The 17949-nt window shown below is 45.3% G+C and overlaps 1 protein-coding gene across 6 annotated transcripts in view; it reads left to right on the forward strand.

Moving 5' to 3' along the window:
• The first annotated feature begins 10796 nt into the window (after positions 1–10796).
• Positions 10797–17949, forward strand: part of NPAS3 (neuronal PAS domain protein 3) — an 839936-nt gene continuing 832783 nt past the window's right edge. For 3 of the 6 annotated variants that reach the window (XM_032404924.1, XM_032404925.1, XM_032404926.1), the window contains exon 1: positions 10798–11532. In XM_032404924.1, coding sequence (XP_032260815.1) covers positions 11375–11532 — 158 coding nt within the window. In that variant the 5' untranslated portion in view covers positions 10798–11374. Of the gene's footprint in view, positions 11533–15810; positions 15873–17949 lie in introns of those variants that run through there. The other 3 variants (XM_032404923.1, XM_032404928.1, XM_032404927.1) reach the window with 3 other exon arrangements.

Genomic DNA, 17949 nt, shown 5'->3' on the forward strand with positions numbered 1-17949 from the left:
CAATAATAGTTCCCACTTAGAAATATGTTTGCATGCCAGGACCTAGGCTAACCACTTTATTGTTGGCCTTAATTCATCCTTATAACAGTCCCATGAAGTTGGCTCTTCCAGTTGTTACAGATGCCCATGTATTGCTATCTCCTCTTACCTATAATGAAAGCTCCATTAGCAGCAGCTCTGTTTTATATCCTGCTGTAGGCCCACTGTTTAAAAGAATACTTGGCATATAGTAGGTGCTCAAGGAGTACTGAAATAAATTTATGCATCACTGAGAGGAAATGAATGAAAGCAACTCTTCCCTGAGAGGTTAAGTAATTTCCCTCCAATCCTTGGCCGTGTTAAAATCCAGGTGCTCTGGCTCAAGTGTTTCCTCTCCTGACCCTTAGCATACACTCCAGAATATGGACCTTTCTAAACCATTTTTAATTATCTGAGTTTCTCTATAACTTTCAAATGGTAACAATGAAAAAGAAAATTGAAATTTAGAGAAAAGTTCAAAATAAGCTTGAGTTGGAAGTAAGAGAGTCTTAGTAGGGAATGGTTGGGGGGAGCAAGTTATTCTATAGCCGTATCTTGCCTTTGTGCAGAACCAGATGGTAAGGATATCTAAAATCACCAAAAGCAGATTCTCCCATTCTTAAAACTGTTGAGTGCCTGCAGCTGTTCCCTCAATGAAAGGTATGGGTGAGACTTCCTAAAGTCCTTGTTCCCTCTAAATCCTACAAAGTATGAACATGGTGATGGGATAATCTCAGTCCTTGATACCCCTCCCTCATATTCTGAATATGGGTCAAAAGCACAATAGTTGATCACATTGCTATTGAATAAACAATATTTGCACATTTGTCTAGGTTTCATTAAGCCATGGATCAAATGAAAATTATACCTCATAGTACAAAATTTCTTATTATACTGGAATTCTTAAAAATGTGTCATCTTCCCATTAAAAAAAGAAAAAATGTAATCACATTTTATTCCTATATCCCTTTCTCTTTGGCTTCAATGGCAATCAGAATGCATTTCAGCTTCCTTGGTGAATACTTCAGAATGTGGTTAAGTAGGTTTCAAATAAATACTATTTGAACTAATCCTCATAAACTTCTTTTTTTTTAAATTTTTTATTGTTATGTTAATCACCACACATTACATCATTAGTTTTTGATGTAGTGTTCCATGATTCATTGTTTGTGCATAACACCCAGTGCTCCATGCAGAACGTGCCCTCTTTAATACCCATCACCAGGCTAACCCATCCTCCCACCCCCCTCCCCTCTAGAACCCTCAGTTTGTTTTTCAGAGTCCATCATCTCTCATCGTTCGTCTCCCCCTCCGATTTCCCCCCCTTCATTCTTCCCCTCCTGCTATCTTCTTCTTCTTTTTTTTTTCTTAACATATAATGTATTATTTGTTTCAGAGGTACAGATCTGTGATTCAACAGTCTTGCACAATTCACAGCGCTCACCATAGCACACACCCTCCCCAGCGTCTATCACCCAGCCATCCCATCCCTCCTACCCCAACCCCCACTCCAGCAACCCTCAGTTTGTTTCCTGAGATTAAGAATTCCTTATATCAGTGAGGTCATATGATACATGTCTTTCTCTGATGGACTTATTTCACTCAGCATAACACCCTCCAGTTCCATCCACGTTGTTGCAAATGGCAAGATCTCATTCCTTTTGATGGCTGCATAATATTCCATTGTATATATATACCACATCTTCTTTATCCATTCATCTGTCGATGGACATCTTGGCTCTTTCCACAGTTTGGCTATTGTGGACATTGCTGCTATAAACATCGGGGTGCATGTAGAATACAGAGCCCAGAAATGGACCCTCAACTCTATGGTCAACTCATCTTTGACAAAGCAGGAAAGAATGTCCAATGGGAAAAAGACAGTCTCTTCAACAAATGGTGTTGGGAAAATTGGACAGCCACATGCAGAAGAATGAAACTGGACCATTTCCTTACACCACACACACAAATAGACTCACAATGGTTGAAAGACCTAAATGTGAGACAGGAGTCCATCAAAATCCTAAAGGAGAACACAGGCAGCAACCTCTTTGACCTCGGCTGCAGCAAATTCTTCCTGGAAACATCACCAAAGGCAAGGGAAGCAAGGGCAAAAATGAACTATTGGGACTTCATCAAGATAAAAAGCTTTTGCACAGCAAAAGAAACAGTCAACAAAACCAAAAGACAACCGACAGAATGGGAGAAGATATTTGCAAATGACATATCAGATAAAAGGCTAGTATCCAAAATCTATAAAGAACTTATCAAAGTCAACACCCAAAGAACAAAGAATCCAATCAAGAAATGGGCAGAAGACATGAACAGACATTTTTCCAAAGAAGACATCCAAATGGCCAACAGACACATGAAAAAGTGCTCAACATCACTCGGCATCAGGGAAATCCAAATCAAAACCTCAATGAGATACCACCTCACACCAGTCAGAATGGCTAAAATTAACAAGTCAGGAAAGGACAGATGTTGGCGGGGATGCGGAGAAAGAGGAACCCTCCTACACTGTTGGTGGGAATGCAAGCTGGTGCAACCACTCTGGAAAACAGTATGGAGGTTCTCAAAAAGTTGAAGATAGAGCTACCATATGATCCAGCAATTGCACTACTGGGTATTAATCCTCATAAACTTCAATGAAGAGTTACGTCTCTGGATTTGTCTCCTAATGTCAAGTGGATTTCTGCATTGGACTGTCTCCTTCTTCTACAGTAGTAGAACTCTTGATTTTTATCTGGCCACACGACTCTATAATATAGACTTCATTTCCCAATTTATCTCGCAGCCATTCATGGCCATGTGAGTAAATTTTGCTAACTGAAATGTAAGGGTAGTATGTGTCACTTCTAAAGCATGTTCTTATGAGGAAGATCCATACCCTTCTCTCCTTTAACTCCAGTACTTCTATCCTGCTGTGTACAATGTAGATGTGGTAACTGATCATCTTGGACAGCACTGGCATGATAGAGAAACAAGATGGAAGGAGCCCAGGTCCCTGCATGACAATTTGGGTACATCTATCTTGGACCACCTACTTCTAAATGTTTACATGAGAGAGAAATACTTCTACCCGATATAAGCAATTATTAACTTTGGTTTTTGTTGTACAAAGCTGAAGTGTTTTCATATACAGTTTGTTTTACTTCTATAATGTTCAATTTTTTTTTTTGAAAAAAAGATGAGGAAATCATAATAAGCCAAGATCTTTGGCAACAAGGCAATTTCCATGTGAAGATACTTTGTATCATTCTCCAAAATAAAACTAAATAAGACTGGCAAAACTTTCAAATTTGAACAATTGGTTTAGATGTTTTCCCTCATATAATTGTTAATGAATCTTCCTCAAATCTGTAGTTTTCTTTGGCTTTGACCACACAAATCACTTTTTAGGAGGGATGATTTCTCAGTCAAAATAAGTAAAATTAAAGCAGGGTTTTAAGTGTTTTAGCTTTGGGCAGAGATACACAGATAACATTTCTGATAACATCCTTTCTTGATTCCCCTGAGGCACAAACACTGGGAAGTTGTCTCTGTAAATAAGTCAGCCAAGAAGCTACTTCTTCTGGAACTTTCATCAAGTATATATCTGACAGTGGAGATACAATTCTTGAACAAGATTATTTTAAATTATATATTAAATGATTAATTCTTCAGTAGTTTATCATCTCTTTGAGATATGCCTTTGATTATGAATCACTAATAACAAGTAGTGATTTAACTTCAAAAGTTCAGTTACCTCTTCCTACTTGGTCTGTATCTTGAGCAGCTGTCCAGGGTACTTAAACAAAATTAATTACTGTAAATACTTAAATTACAGATTTTTTTCTCCTTTTGTTTTCTGGATTGGGGGTTTTGATAAAATGAAGCTGATTTTCACAATAACTCAGTTTTTTCATTTTGAAGAAGACTTTGAATAATGATAAAGAATAAAGAATAATGATAAACAATAAATAAAGTATTTGTGATTACCTGTGTAAACCATGTTAGAAAGATTGTACAACACTCAGAAAACAGTGTTATGATGTTTTGCTTGTGGTATAGAGATAATATAATTAAAGATTATATCTATAAAAATTATGAAATTAAGGGACATTGACTCCAACAGACCCCTAGTGAAAAATTTCTTTATCTGAATTCTTAGAAGGTGGTCATCTTGTTCTGCTAAAATACTTCCAAGTAAGGGAAGCTTAGTACCTCCACAAGTGGTCCTTTTCAGTTTCTGTATAATGGAAAACGTCTTTCTGCTATGGAACTTCATCTAGCTCCTTGTGTGTTTCATCTTTCCATCCTTCTGGAGTGTCATTCTGGTTTTTGTTTTCTCATTCTTTTTTTTTTTTTTTTTTGGAGAATAGAGGGAGAATTAATTTCCTGGTCCCAGATCTTCATCATTAAGTATTTGAATTGCTTTGCTCCAAACTGTGCCCACTTCCTGGACAACGGTATGAGAAAACAGAGTACCTATTTCCGAGTTCTATTCAAAATCAAAATTCTAATATATTCATAATAATCCATTCATGATTTGATAGCAAAGCAACACATAACTGCAAAGTGTATTTTCTCTTTAAAAAAATACAGCAAATGAAGAGTTTAATCTTTTCCTTTTATTTATCGGTCATAATAACTACAACTTGAGACTTGCTTACTATTAAGGCAGTTGTCCTCAAAGTGTAGGTTGAGGACCTTTTCGGGGTATCCATGAGGTCACACTATTTTACAATAATACTAAGATGCTATTTGCCTTCTTCACTGTGGGCATCTGAATTGATGGTACAAAGCAATGGTGAGTAAAAGGGTGTTAGCATGAATCAAGGCCACCACACCAAGCTGTACTAGTAGTCATTGTGTTCTTCTGTGCCACATGTTTACAGTCAAAAGCTGCCAGTATCATTGAAGAATGTCCTTGATGAAGCAGTAAGAATTGTTAACTTTATTCAGTCTGGACCCTTATACACATATCTTTAAAATATTCTTTCCGATGAAATGGGAAGTACACATAAAGCACTTCTGCTGCAAATTTATAAGTCTCTCTCAAAAAAAAATATTTGTGCCATTCCTTGAGTTATGAGCTGAAGTAGCCATTTTTTTCATGGAGCACAATTTATACTTGAAAGAATAAGTGACACACGATGGTTATTCAGATGTGGGTATTTAGCAGACATTTTCTTGAAAATGAATAAAATGCCATCTATCACTTTGAAGGTACAACTGATGGTATTTGGTTGCCAATAATAATATTTGAGATTCCAAGTGAAAATTAGTATTTAGGAAACTTGTATTTGCTATTGTGAGCTTGACAGCTTCCCAGTATGTAAAGACTTTACTGATCAGTTCGGTAGTGATCTTAATAAATGTGATTTTTTGATATTGTGCAATGAAATGTGTTAACACTTGGAAAATTTGCATAAGACAGTTGAAGTGTTTTAAAAATTATCACTGCTTGATGATACAGAGCATAATAAAACCATTCCTATGATTTGCTGTGTGATTAGGTTTATAAAATGTCCTATCCTGCAGAAAATGAAAAATTCAAGCAAAAACTCATCTGGAATGCTTGTTTTCATCTTGAAAAAAAAATTAATCCAAAATAATTAGTCATTCCTTCAAACAACCAGTCACTGAGTTAATAATTTTAAAATTCACCAAAAAAATTCAGTGAAGAAAAGACTCAATTGGCTATATATGTATGCCTACCTGAAGGAAACAAGTCAAACAGAAATGAAATTTCCAGTTGGCACTAGGTATAATTTTCGCTGGAATAAAAAAAGTGCATGGGTCACTGGATCTCTGGTACAAGTACCAACTCACACTTTGTGACTTCGTGCAAGTTCTAATCATGCTGAAATTAATAGAAGAAACAACTAGAACCAACATTTGTAACTCCTTTATGATCACTGGTAGATTTTAAATTGTCTCCTAAAAATTAGAAATATTTCAACTCCAAAAACAAACCCACAATCATAAAAAAAAAAATAAAAGCAAATTTTAAGATTGTTGTCTAAAGACAAATTAGGCTTTTGTATATGTTGAGAGTACCTGGTTATTTTGCATTTAAGTCTAAATTTAGCTTTAGTTAGAGTCAATTGATTGGCAGATGCTTTGGAATAATAGGTGCCACAATGTGTGCATATTGTAACTAAAAAAAAATACGGATTTGAGACCCTTTCTCACTAATTTTTTTAAAAAGATTTTATTTATTTGATGAAGAGAGGCACATAAAGGAGAGAGAGAACACAAGCAGAGGGAGTAGGAGGGAGAGAAGCAGGCCTCCCGCTGAGCAGGGAGCCCTATGTGAGGCTCCATCACAGGACCCCGGGATCATGACCTGAGCCGAAAGCAGACGCTTAACCGCTTAACGGACTGAGCCACCCAGGTGCCCCTATTTAAAAAACAAAAAACAAAAAACAATTCCTCCTCCCCTATTGCCTGCTGCTGACTTTAAAAAATAGCTAAGGGTGCCTGGGTGGCTCAGTCGTTAAGCGTCTGCCTTCGGCTCAGGTCATGATCCCGGGGTCCTGGGATCGAGGCCCGCATCGGGCTCCCTGCTCAGCGGGAAGCCTGCTTCTCCCTCTACCACTCCCCCGGCTTGTGTTCCCTCTCTCGCTATCTCTCTCTCTGTCAAATAAATAAATTAAAAAAATCTTAAAAAAAAAAAATAGCTAAAGGATTTCCTCTCTTAACTAAATCTCTTCTCTTTCTAGCTGTATATCTATAATGTCCTCTGAGAATTAGTTTAGCATAATAGCTTGAGATATTCAGTATTTGATATAGGTAGTATTAATGTGAAAAATCCTCAGTACTCTCCGTATATATTATATATGAACATACATATATTATAAATAATGATTTATTAGATATTCTCTCTTAATTCCTTAGTTTCTCTTCTGGAATATCAAGAAAGTATATATTGCTAAGTTTATGTTACTTTTTTTCTCCCCTGACATTATGGTCTCCCTTTTGAACGGACTAGAGGGCATATTAATAACATGGCAAATTTAGCAGTAAGAGCTTGAATTCAGTTTGGATTGAGGAGCAAAGATGGAAAATTGTTTAAATCAAATATTTAACACCTCTACAGAATGTAAAATCTCTTTCCCACGGTATGGAGGGATCTTAATTTTAGCGCATGGCTCTTCCTACAATGAAGACTCATCTCACAGATTGCTGTAAATTATCACGTGAGGTTTCCCTTTTTTAATAGAAAAAAAATCTCTCATTGCAACATGATCACTTTCATAAAACACTCAACCTTTCATAGTAAAACATCTCTTACCTTATTCATTACATATAGTATTTCCATTCTGTTTATTTTGTTTTGCTTTATATTATCCTGATCTCTATGTACTGTTTTATTTTCCTCTTAAGTACCTGACCAAAGTAAAGCAAAAATGAGATACAATCAAGCTCTGTAACTCCTCTCTCCTACCTGTCATTGGTAGCTTCTGACAGCCAGTAGTGAAAATTCAAAGTCAAACCATTTAAGTATATGGGAATGAATTTCCAGACAATATATATTTTATCATATGAGCAAAAGTCATAGTTGTACACTGACAACAAGGATGAAGATGTAAATATGTAATTGTGGTAGCTGTATATATATCATATGCATGTATTGAGGGTTAAAACATCATAAAATTCTTTCTAGATCTCTACATACACTAATATGTAGATTTTCGTGGGGAGGAGAATACAGGATGAGGAAGTATACAGGTTAATGTTAACTGGCACCCTTTTCATTGGATGAGTGCCAAAGCAACTTTCAAAATATTTCAAAACAGCTGCCAGCATGTAAAGATTTTAACTGAAAGAGTAATGAAATCGGAATTACTAATGAGCGAATAAACTTATATTTTGCTTAAGGTCCTTAATGAACATGCAGATAAGCGGATCCAATAAGGACTTTGTCTCTCATGCATGCAAACCAAACTTCCGGAATTACACATGTAAGGACAAAATACTGAAACACGTTTATAGTCATTCTAAGGTAACCTACGGTGTAAGTCTTCTTTGAGTATTCTGTGTATTTCTATTTTAGGAAAAAAACTTTCTGGAGGGCAGGAGCTATATTAATTCTCTTAAATATGGGGTTGACAGCTTGGAACTTTGAAGTTGAATGTGCTCATTAAACTCTTTTAATAATACAAAGTATAATTGAAAGAGAGCTTCAGCATATCTAGTCTTAATGTCTAACAACAGATCTCACATATTCTTTCTATTGGGACAATTTTGCCCTTTAAACTTCCAAGAAAAACATGCCCTCCAGAAGGGAAGCAAAGCAGGGCCACATGTTTCCAGACCAATTATTCTGTAAAATAAGTAGTCAATAAAATATAATCAGTGGTCTTTTTTATCCATAGAATTGTACTGAAACAAAGAAGAACTGTGATATTGTCTACAAATATAACTCCCTGTTGGTTGTGCAGAAAGACTTTAAAAGGGAAAGTAATTTTCTAAAAAGTCTGCTCTTTTGGCCAAAGAGGGTTTCCCCTCTTTGGCATCATTTGGCGCATTGGAACTGCCTCTGGATCAACCGGATCTAGCTTGGAGTATTGCATTATGCTACTGGAGTCAAAATACATATGGAAGCTGGAGCCGTTTGCTGGAAGCCTCCATCAACTGTTTGACCCAGGTATCAGGTGGCAAGCACGGCACCACCCCACAATGGGCCAAAAATTCAGACAAATGCTATTTTATAGAAAGCCACTGCCTGGATCTGGGTTCATTTTTAGCTTTATTCATCGGCCATTTACTTGGCTTCCTTTGGCCTATAGTACTGCCGGCCTTGACTTATGCAGTCAGAGGAGAACTTTTCCAAATCCCTAAAACACATTCCTGACCTCTCGAGAATTGCCATGGAACTCCTATTTCTTTCAACTGGAAAGCCAGCTTTAGAGTCAACGGTTGGTATTTGAGATCTCTCTCTTCAGATCCGGCCCTGAGGATGAGAGGTGGGGAGGAGAGGGCGCAGAGACCCAAGTCAACCCGCATCGCCTGGCGGCGGTGCTCTGTGTGGGACAGTGACCCCCATCTGTGACCAGATCCTTACAGGGCGGCTTTCCATCTACTCAGACCCTCCACTCTCTCAACAGCCTCCCCTCATCCCGTTCTAAGACCTTGAGTTTGGCCTTTGAAAAATAAGTATCTCAGAATGAAACGCCGCTAAACTAGAAAATGACTCCTTCCCAGGAGAGAAGGAGTCCGGACCTCGGTTAGGTCTTCAACTAACTCGTGGGATCCCTAGCACACGCCACAGATGCTCATTACGATTCTTTTTACGTGCAACATGTGGGGGACGAAGCAGTTTCATATCTCCTGGTATTATCTGCCGTCCAAAGCATTTTCTTTGAGAGGAAAATGGAAACGCAGCTGCGCCGTGGGCCCGGCCAGCGAGAGCTGGGGCTCCCTCCCTCTGTCTCCCTGCGGCTGCCGGGCGCGGGAGGCTCCTCCGGAAACTGACTCGGGTTAGGGGAGTGCAGAGATTGCCTAGGCAAGCGCGGGACGCAGCCCCGGCGCGGACCGGCCTTTGTGCCGCTCGGCTGCTTCCCGAGAGGCAGGAGGGTGGAAGGGGGCGTCCAGCTCTGCGGCGAGGGCAGGCGTCTGGCCCCTAGACCTCGTGCGGGAACGCTAGGCTGAGCGGTCTCTGCCGCTCACGGCCTTGGGAACTTCTGGCCAATCGGCCCTGCCCCTCTGGGTCCCCGCCGGCCGGCTGCGCCCCAGGCTCAAAGGGTTAAGCAGGTGTCTCGCCCGGCGAGGCGCTATTGGCCGAGGGCCGGGGCGGCGCGGCCGCGGTCACCACGCTCCGCCGAGCCCAACTTGGGTTCGTGCGCCGGGCGCGGCGGCCACTCGTCCCCCGGCTGCCGGGCCCGGGCCTCGGCGCGCGGGGAGAGGAAAGGAGAGAACGAGCTGGGGAAACCCACATCAGCACCAGCATAGTGGGTCGCGGGTGGGAGCGTGTAAGAGGAGGGGAGCCCTACCGAGCCCCGCGTCGCTCAGGGGCTGCGCCTCTGCCCCGCAACTCCGGTCCCGGCTCGCAAGCCGGAAGAAAGAGGGAGGAAGTGGGGCAACAGGGGGTCCTGGGCAGGGGGTGGGGGAAACGATCCGCTCCCGCCGCCCGCACCCACTAGTAGGGCGAGAAGAAGTGCAAGTTGTCATTAAAAAGGCGCGCCCGAATCACAAGCATCCCTCCTCACCCCCTAAAGAAATACCAATGTAACAATGCAGAGAAGTAACTGGGAGACACGAGGAAATAAATGCACGTGTTTTCTCTTTTTGTTTCCCTGGTGTTGGAATTTGCAGAGTTCGCCTCAGCTGTGGCTGCTAATTTATTCGTTTCAACGTTTGAAAAGGGCGTATAGAGATGGGTCATCAGGGGCACACCCGGATCTCTCTGCATGGACCTACAGTCCCCAGTTCACAAGTTTGTCCAAGACTAACCTGCCCGCCCACCAGGAGCGAGGAGAGTCCCTTCTTATTAAGGGAACAAACTCTCCATTGCACAAAAGCGGCTTCTCCGCCCGACCCCCTTCCCCCCCCCCATTCTCCTTTGCACACCATCCCTTCTCGATAAGCATCAAGTTCTCCAGTAGTCCAACTTGCAGTTGGCAACCCCCGCACTGCCTGGTTTGCAGAAGACTGGCAGAGAGGGGTCCTGGGTGGGAGGGGAAGCTCTGAGCCCCCATTCCTGCACACGCGGGCTTAAGTCCAGGTTGCTGGAAGCCGCGGGAGGCGCGAGCCCGCTTGGATGGTGGTTATTTCTCTAGAGAAAAGAGGGGAGAGCGCGCGCCTCAGTCTTGCACTTTGGGTCGGAAGTGCGCGGTGTGTGTGTGTGTGTGTGTGTGTGTGTGTGTGTGTGTGTAGAGGGGGCGGGAAAGAAAGGCACCCTCCGCTGCCCGTCATTCCCTTGCACCGGCCAAGTCCTCGCCAAGCCTCCCGGTGCATCCTTCCTCCGCCAGCCCTCCCCTTCTTCTCTCAGCTGGGCTCGCGCCGCGCAGCCGGAGCAGCCAGTGAGAGCAACATCCTGGAAAGAGGGGGGAGCACCGCCGCCCCCCAAAAGGGAAAAAAGGCCCCACCCTGACACGTTTTGCTGTTTGCAAGTCCCTCGCACGCCCCCCGCACCTCCTCCTAGCGCTTGCGGCCCCCCCACCCCAGCCCGCTGCGCGCACATCAAAGCGCCTCTCCGCCGCGCACAGTGGCCGCGGCTCACTAATGGGATTGCAGGCTGGTGCCTGGCTCCGCTGCTGCCGCCGCCGCTGCTCGCCCTGCTGCTGCTGCCGCCGCCGGAGCCCAAACCCGAGCCCCCGCCAGCTCTCGCCCAGAGCCGCCGCGCCCGGGGGCCGAGGCCGCCGCGATGATCCGAATCTTTCCGGATTTCAGCGTGCAGGTGACGGCCGCGGCGGCCGGCGGGGCGGCCGCGGGGGTGCCGGCCGGCGCGGGCATGGGGAGGGCCGGCGCCGCGGCCAACGGCACCCCGCAGAACGTCCAGGGCATCACCTCCTACCAGCAGCGGTGAGTAGTCCCGCCTGGGCTGGGATAGTGCCCCCCGCCCCGGGGTGCTGGGGTGGGACTCACTTTGCCTCCTGTTTTATGCGTTACAACACACATGCACATCGTCAGGGCTCACTTTGCTGGCTCCTCGTTCTACAGATGAGAAAGAAAAAAAAATTCACAATTCGGATTGAAAGGCACTCCAGTGTACTGGCGAAGTGAAATCATCCTTTACCCTCCGCCTGGCCCCAAATCCAGAACCCCAGCCCCGCGTAGCCTAGGAGTTGCTGCGAAGTCTTAGACACAGCACAAGGTGCTTTTGCAAAGTTTGGGATCCCCGTCCCCTTCCGCGGAATTTTCTCCCTGCCTCTGCCGGGTGCGAACCCGAGCTGACGGGCAGCCTGGGGGGGCGATTGATCACTGGAGGCTGATTAATCATTTGTTTCCAAACAGAATAGGAACGATTTTCACGTGTAGCTGTAGACTTGCAATTCTACATAATAGTGTTATCATGTCACCTGTTACTACAGGGAAATACAGCATGAAATCCGAGTCTCCTCGGCGCTGTTAAGTATTCATCTTAAATGCATTATAATGCAAATGCGTAAGATTCAGAGATGCGAGTTAGGAAGCAAATTTTACAAAGTTAGGCTAGGTGGGTGAGAAGGAAGTTTTGAAGTATTACTTGTTTGCATTTCTCCCAAACATCTATAGATTTTTAATAAAATATAGTTGTGATATTGAATTGGTAGACATTCTTTGATTCAATTAGGAATGGGGGGAGGATACTACCACCAACAGCCCTAGAACCCTGAAGTTTTTCCTTAAGGACAAGTTGTGATCTACCAAGATTTTATAAAAAAAAAATGTAATCCACAACAATGTGCTGAGAAAAACTGACAATGTAGTATGAAAGGTAAGCTTCCCATTTGTGGGGCTCAGTTTTATAGAAGATGGAAGAAAAAAGAACACATGAAAGTGTGAAATTAAATATTTGTGTTTCCCAGATTGCACACGATTAAATATCTGAGAGATTTGCCAATGGCATTTAACTTAAAAATACACAATGCATAATTCAAATAACAGTTCCTATTTTTACCTTGTATTTCAAACTTCATTGATTTGAGAACCTTTGATTTGAACCAACAGTGTTTAAACTGAAAAGGTTAAGATAATCTATCACTGCCATATTTTGTGCTTTCTAACCAATGGCCCAGCGACCAGAGCAGATTTTGCATAACACACTGAGTGTTTTCCAAGTTGATGCCCAGTACTGCTAATATTCTGTAGAAGACTTCATTATATGCTTTGAGTACTGTCGGAAGTTTTAAAAAGAGAGTCTTGAAAATAACTCAAAAACAGGCTATTTCTGGTCAAAGAGATTTTTTAATTTAAATTATTTTAGTCTTGTTTTCAGTGATTACAAGAACCTTTAATACAAAAGATCTGGGAATCTTTCAGACATAAAGGACTAGAAAAGAATTAGATTTTTTTCCTTTTCATGGTTCAGGTAAGGTTTGTTTTTTTTTTTTGTCACCTACAAAACATTTAAATGACAATATAATCTGGCGGTCACTTTAACTAGGAAGTGCAGGCTATAATTACAATAGTATGGTCTGTGAAGTAGGGAGTCAAGGGTCAGAAATGTCAGATGGCCTGTGGACAATTTCAGAGACCTCCAACTAATCCATAAGATATAAATTGGGCATAAGAGGTGGTCCTGAAATTTCAGCCTTTACGTTTGCTCTCAGAGTGCTGGTGTCCTTCACCACAAAGATCTTCCCAGGGCCAATTTCCCCCATACGTCAGGAGCCTTCAGGGGTAATCTTCCATATCTCCCCCTCCAGCGCTGAAAACTCCACTGATGCCTTCCATCTTCATCCTTGAATTTGGGCTACTTTATCAAGTCTCTGAATCCCACTGTGGTTCTAAAGACTAAAGCTTTAAAAATAATCAACTCTAAACTTTAGCCTTTGGGATATATTGTTTCCTTCCTCTCTATGTTCAGTCATACTGACAGAAGAGAAGGTGCCGGCTGTGAAAAAATGGAGCTTTCTTTGGTTTCATTAGTCAGATATGATGACACCTGTTACTGCCTTTAATTTTTGTTAATTTGGGGACTGGAGAGTGAGCCATGCTTAAGGGAGGGTTTGAGGGCAAATGCTTAAGGGAGGGTTTGAGTCATGAGTCCCCTGTTCTCTGGCCCTACATCACCAGGCCACTAGCATGTGAGGCTTTAGAGGCTATGAGGGGCAGACTTAGTTTCCACTTCAAAACCTGGATATGTTTGCTAAAGTGAATGGTGACACATCATTTTACTGAAATATCTTTTTGCATTAAGTGCTTTTGGGAGTCTGATGAAGGAGTGACAGGAGTTGGGTGCTTTTCAAGCAAGAGTGGCCTGTTGGGAGAACACAGCTTCTCTCATTTGTCATCTTTGGGCAGAAACGCCCTAGGCTGGCTGTCCTGGAGCCAAAACTTCCAACTGGCAACTTTCCCCCCTCCCTGCCAGCACATGTATATCTTGTATTCAATACTCTCCACTTCAGTTCATTTTTCAATCACTCTCATCTTCTACCTGTAGAGTGTACTCCAAAGAGAACTCAAACACCATCACGCAGATTAAACACCTCTGCCACGAAAAAACACTTGTGTTTTCAAAGTTTCCAACTCTCGGCCCCACTTTACTGGAACGGTAGGACCGGAGGGGACCCCTTTTCAGGTCTATTTTTTTCTTAAGTTGAAAGTAAAATGCAAAGCCTCACATAGGACTGATGCTTTCTGTGTGGCTCTTTCATTTATTCAAAGTGGAAATGCGTTGGGAGTCCTTTCTGCTTTCCTGGTTGACACATGACTGACCCAAGTCTCTGCCTGAAAAGCTGCCCACACCCGGCAGAGTGGTTTAGTGGAGAGGGCGCTCTGACCAGGGTCTACCCAGGTAATGGGATTCCAGCACTGGCCCTTCATTGAGTGGCCCTTTCTCTAGGCCTCGCTGAGCTGTAAAATGGGGGAAACGACAGAGCTTGATCCCAGAGTCCGCAGTCTTCCGGTCCCAGGTGCCAAGTGGGGACAGGCGTTCGTACCTAACTGCGTTGAAACTCCTGGGGATTCACCTGTGAACCCCGGGGTCTGCAGATACGTATGCGCGTGAATAATGCAGATGTTCCAGCTCGGGAAGTGTTGGTGAGAGCGCCGGAGCCCTAAGGTGCCTGTGCAGCCGCTGCGCCCGCCCACAGGGCTCTCGCGGCTCGCTGGCTTGGCCATCGCACTCCCACCCGCGTTTATTTCCACTGTCTCGGAAGGCGCTCCCGGGACGGCGTCCTGTCCGAGGCCGCTCCCGTGGCCTCCCAGTTCCTCTCTGACTCTTTCTCCCTGGTTGCGATACTCCTGAGAAGGGAAGTGTTCGAAACTGCAACTGAGTGGCGTTGTTGTGCTGGCAGCCGAGCTTCCCAGTCCCTCAACGAGAGAGAGAGAGAGAGAGAGAGAGAGAGAGAGAGAGAGAGAGAGAGAAACAGGGGAGAGAGAGAGAGAGACGGGGAGAGAGAAGGGGGTGTGTGTCTGCGTGCGAGAGAGCGCTCTGGAGCAAAGCAGCTGGAAAATGCCCAGAAATACTTTCACAGCGGTCAAGCTGGGAACCCCCTGCGTGTCTTCCCCCTCCCGGCCCCTCCTGGCCTAGGCCCCGACCGCCCCCCGCCGAGAGGGTGTGTGCCCCACCTGCCACCAGGCCAGCTCCGGGTGGTGGCGGTGGGGGGCGACAGTGGGGGGTGTGGCGGCGCGCGAGGGTGAGAACCCGGAGGCGGCGGGGCCCTGGGCCGGGCTGCCCGCGGGGCCGCGCGGCAGCCTCCCCCCGCCGCCGCCTCCCCCTCCTCCTCCGCCGCCGCCGCGGGTCGCCTGTCTCCGCGCTGGGCATGTCTCGGGAGCCGAAGCGGCCCGGGCCGCGGGGGCTCTGCGGCGCATGGACGGCGGCGGCGCCGGGCGAGCAGGGGGAGGAGAAGGCGCAGGCGGCGGAGGAGGCGGCGACCTGCGGCGAGAGGCACCGGCGGCGCGAGGGGACGGCCGGCCGCCGGCGAGGCTCCGGCCCCACTACTTTTCCGTAGCCTCCCAGCCTCAGCAGCACGGCCGCCGCCGCCGCCGCCGCCGCCACGGCCAGGGCCACGGCCGCCGCCCGCCGGGCCGCCGCTGAGCGCCGCGCACGCCCGCACTCACTCCCGCCACCCCACGCACACGCACACCCCCCGCCCTCCCCACGCCCCCCACCCCGGGAGGGGGGAGAGAGGCAAAAAGTAAGAGAGGAAAAAAAATAGCAGGAAGATGGCGCCCACCAAGCCCAGCTTTCAGCAGGATCCTTCCAGGCGAGAACGGTAACACTTTTCTGTTTATTGAACCTGCCGCCGGGGCGGCTGCTCCCACCGCCGCCGCCGCCTCCGCCGCCGCCGCCGAGATGGCGGGGCCCGCTCCGCAGTCCGCCTCCTGGGCCGCGAGCCCACGGGGACCTCGTCTGCGGGCTTGCGGCTCAGCGCTCGCCCGCGGTCCCCGCGCGCATTGTCCGCCCGCGGCGGCTGCGGCAGCGAGCGGGCTCCGGCGGTGGCGGCGGCGGCGGCGGCGGCGCCAGGCTCTCCGAGCAGTCGCACCTCCTCGGCTCGGCGAATGGAGTGACTCGCTGACAAAAAAAAAAAAAAAAAAAAAGAAAGAAAGAAAGAAAAAGAAAAAAAAAGAAAAAGAAAGAAAAGAAAAAGAAAAAGAGAAACAAACAAAAAAGAGAAGGGGCTGCTGTGTGACGAGGAACAGCAGTGAGGGTGGGGGGCCGGGGGATCCCCGGGGCCGCCGCAGGTCCCTTGGCAGCTGCTCTCTAGGAAGGAATGAGGCTGGGGAGGGGGAGGGAAGGCAGGCGAGAAGGGGGAGGAGGAGAGGAGGAGGAGAAGGAGGAGGAGGAGGAGGCCGGGGGCGGGGAGCGGAGCTCGCGCCAGGCCCGGAATGTGTCGCGGAGGGGCCGTCTCCGCGCGGAGCAGCTAGGCCGGGCCGGGAGGACAGAGGCGCGCGGCCGCCGCCTCCCCGCCGCCCAGGCTGCGCCCTTAGCCTTGGCAAGTTGTGGGTCTCTTGCTTTGCCCTGCTTTGCTCTCATCTTGCCCTCCTTTCCACTCCCCCGCTCCCGGGAGAAAAAAAAGAAAAAGGAAGAAGAAAACCCTCAAATCCAAATTAGCGAGTAAACAGCGAGATTCAAAATGTGCCAACAGTTGGAACGGTCTATGCCCCGTTAGTTACTGTTTGGGGATCTGTGTTTTAAAAAGTTCTTGGTGAGAATTGCATATCCAGGCAAGGGGCTCAGCCGAGCATGTCTGTTTGAAGTTAGTTAAACTAAAGCCAAAGGGAAAGGGAGTTTGTATTCAAAATATACTTAACCGTCCTACGTGAATGGCATTGTTAGATTGCATAGTAACTAAGCACCCCCCTCCGCCCCACGTGGTTTTCCCTCCTGCTGTCCACCCAGCCTACTTTGTTTGGAATCCTATTTGCTATTAATTGGCAGCGTTAATGACATTAATTGCATATAGCATATTGGTTTGTGCAAAGTATCTTTTTCTGTCTCCGAAGAGGAAATGCTCAGTAGGAAGTATGAAATGTTACCCATTGCTTCAAGAGGAAAACAAATGCTCTTAGATATATGCCCCCCCCCAACTTCCCTCATAAGTGTAAGTGAACTTGATAAAAAAGATGAGGGAAGTCCATAGTAGTTGCAAGATTTAATTATTATTACATGGGAGGTTTTATTTTTTGATACAACATAGCATTTAACCTATAGCTTACATCAAGAAGAGGGTAGACAGAGATTTAAGACAAACTACTCATTAGAAAGCTTCAGTTGCACTATTGCTTGTTTCCTTCAGCAGAATTGTCAGGATTAAGGGAAAAATTTTGTGAGGTAGGTGCATAATTGACGAATTCTAAACTCTGGATAATTTCTATATGAATCCTATACCTGAAAGTAAATCACGCATGATCCAGTTTTTAAAGATGTTGAATGTGTATAGCCTTAACTGTCTGACAACTTATACTAGCTAAAAGGCATATTCAGTGTTTTATGAAGAATTCACATATTAAGTACATTGCTCTTGTAGATAAGAAAAAAATTTTTCAGAGCACTGTGCAGGTCTTTTAATAATTATTTTTTATTTAACATGGTGATGAATACCTTTTCAGATCAGAAGTTTATAATTGATTTCCTTCCTCCCTTCCACCCGCCCTCCTTCCCCAGTTCTGTTGGTAGTAAATGTATTTACTGGGATGGCCCCAGTAATCTCTCTAGCAGAGGCCTATTTGTGTGCCATTTTGGGAATCTTTCTGAGATAGGAATCTTGAAGATAGAATTAATTTCTAGAGGAAACTTCATAGCCTGTGCCTGAGCGCGTTCTTTATCACCTGTCTCCATTTGGCATTCGA

Source organism: Phoca vitulina, unplaced genomic scaffold (assembly GCF_004348235.1).
Source record: "Phoca vitulina isolate PV1807 unplaced genomic scaffold, GSC_HSeal_1.0 scaffold7, whole genome shotgun sequence".
Lineage (NCBI taxonomy): Eukaryota > Metazoa > Chordata > Mammalia > Carnivora > Phocidae > Phoca > Phoca vitulina.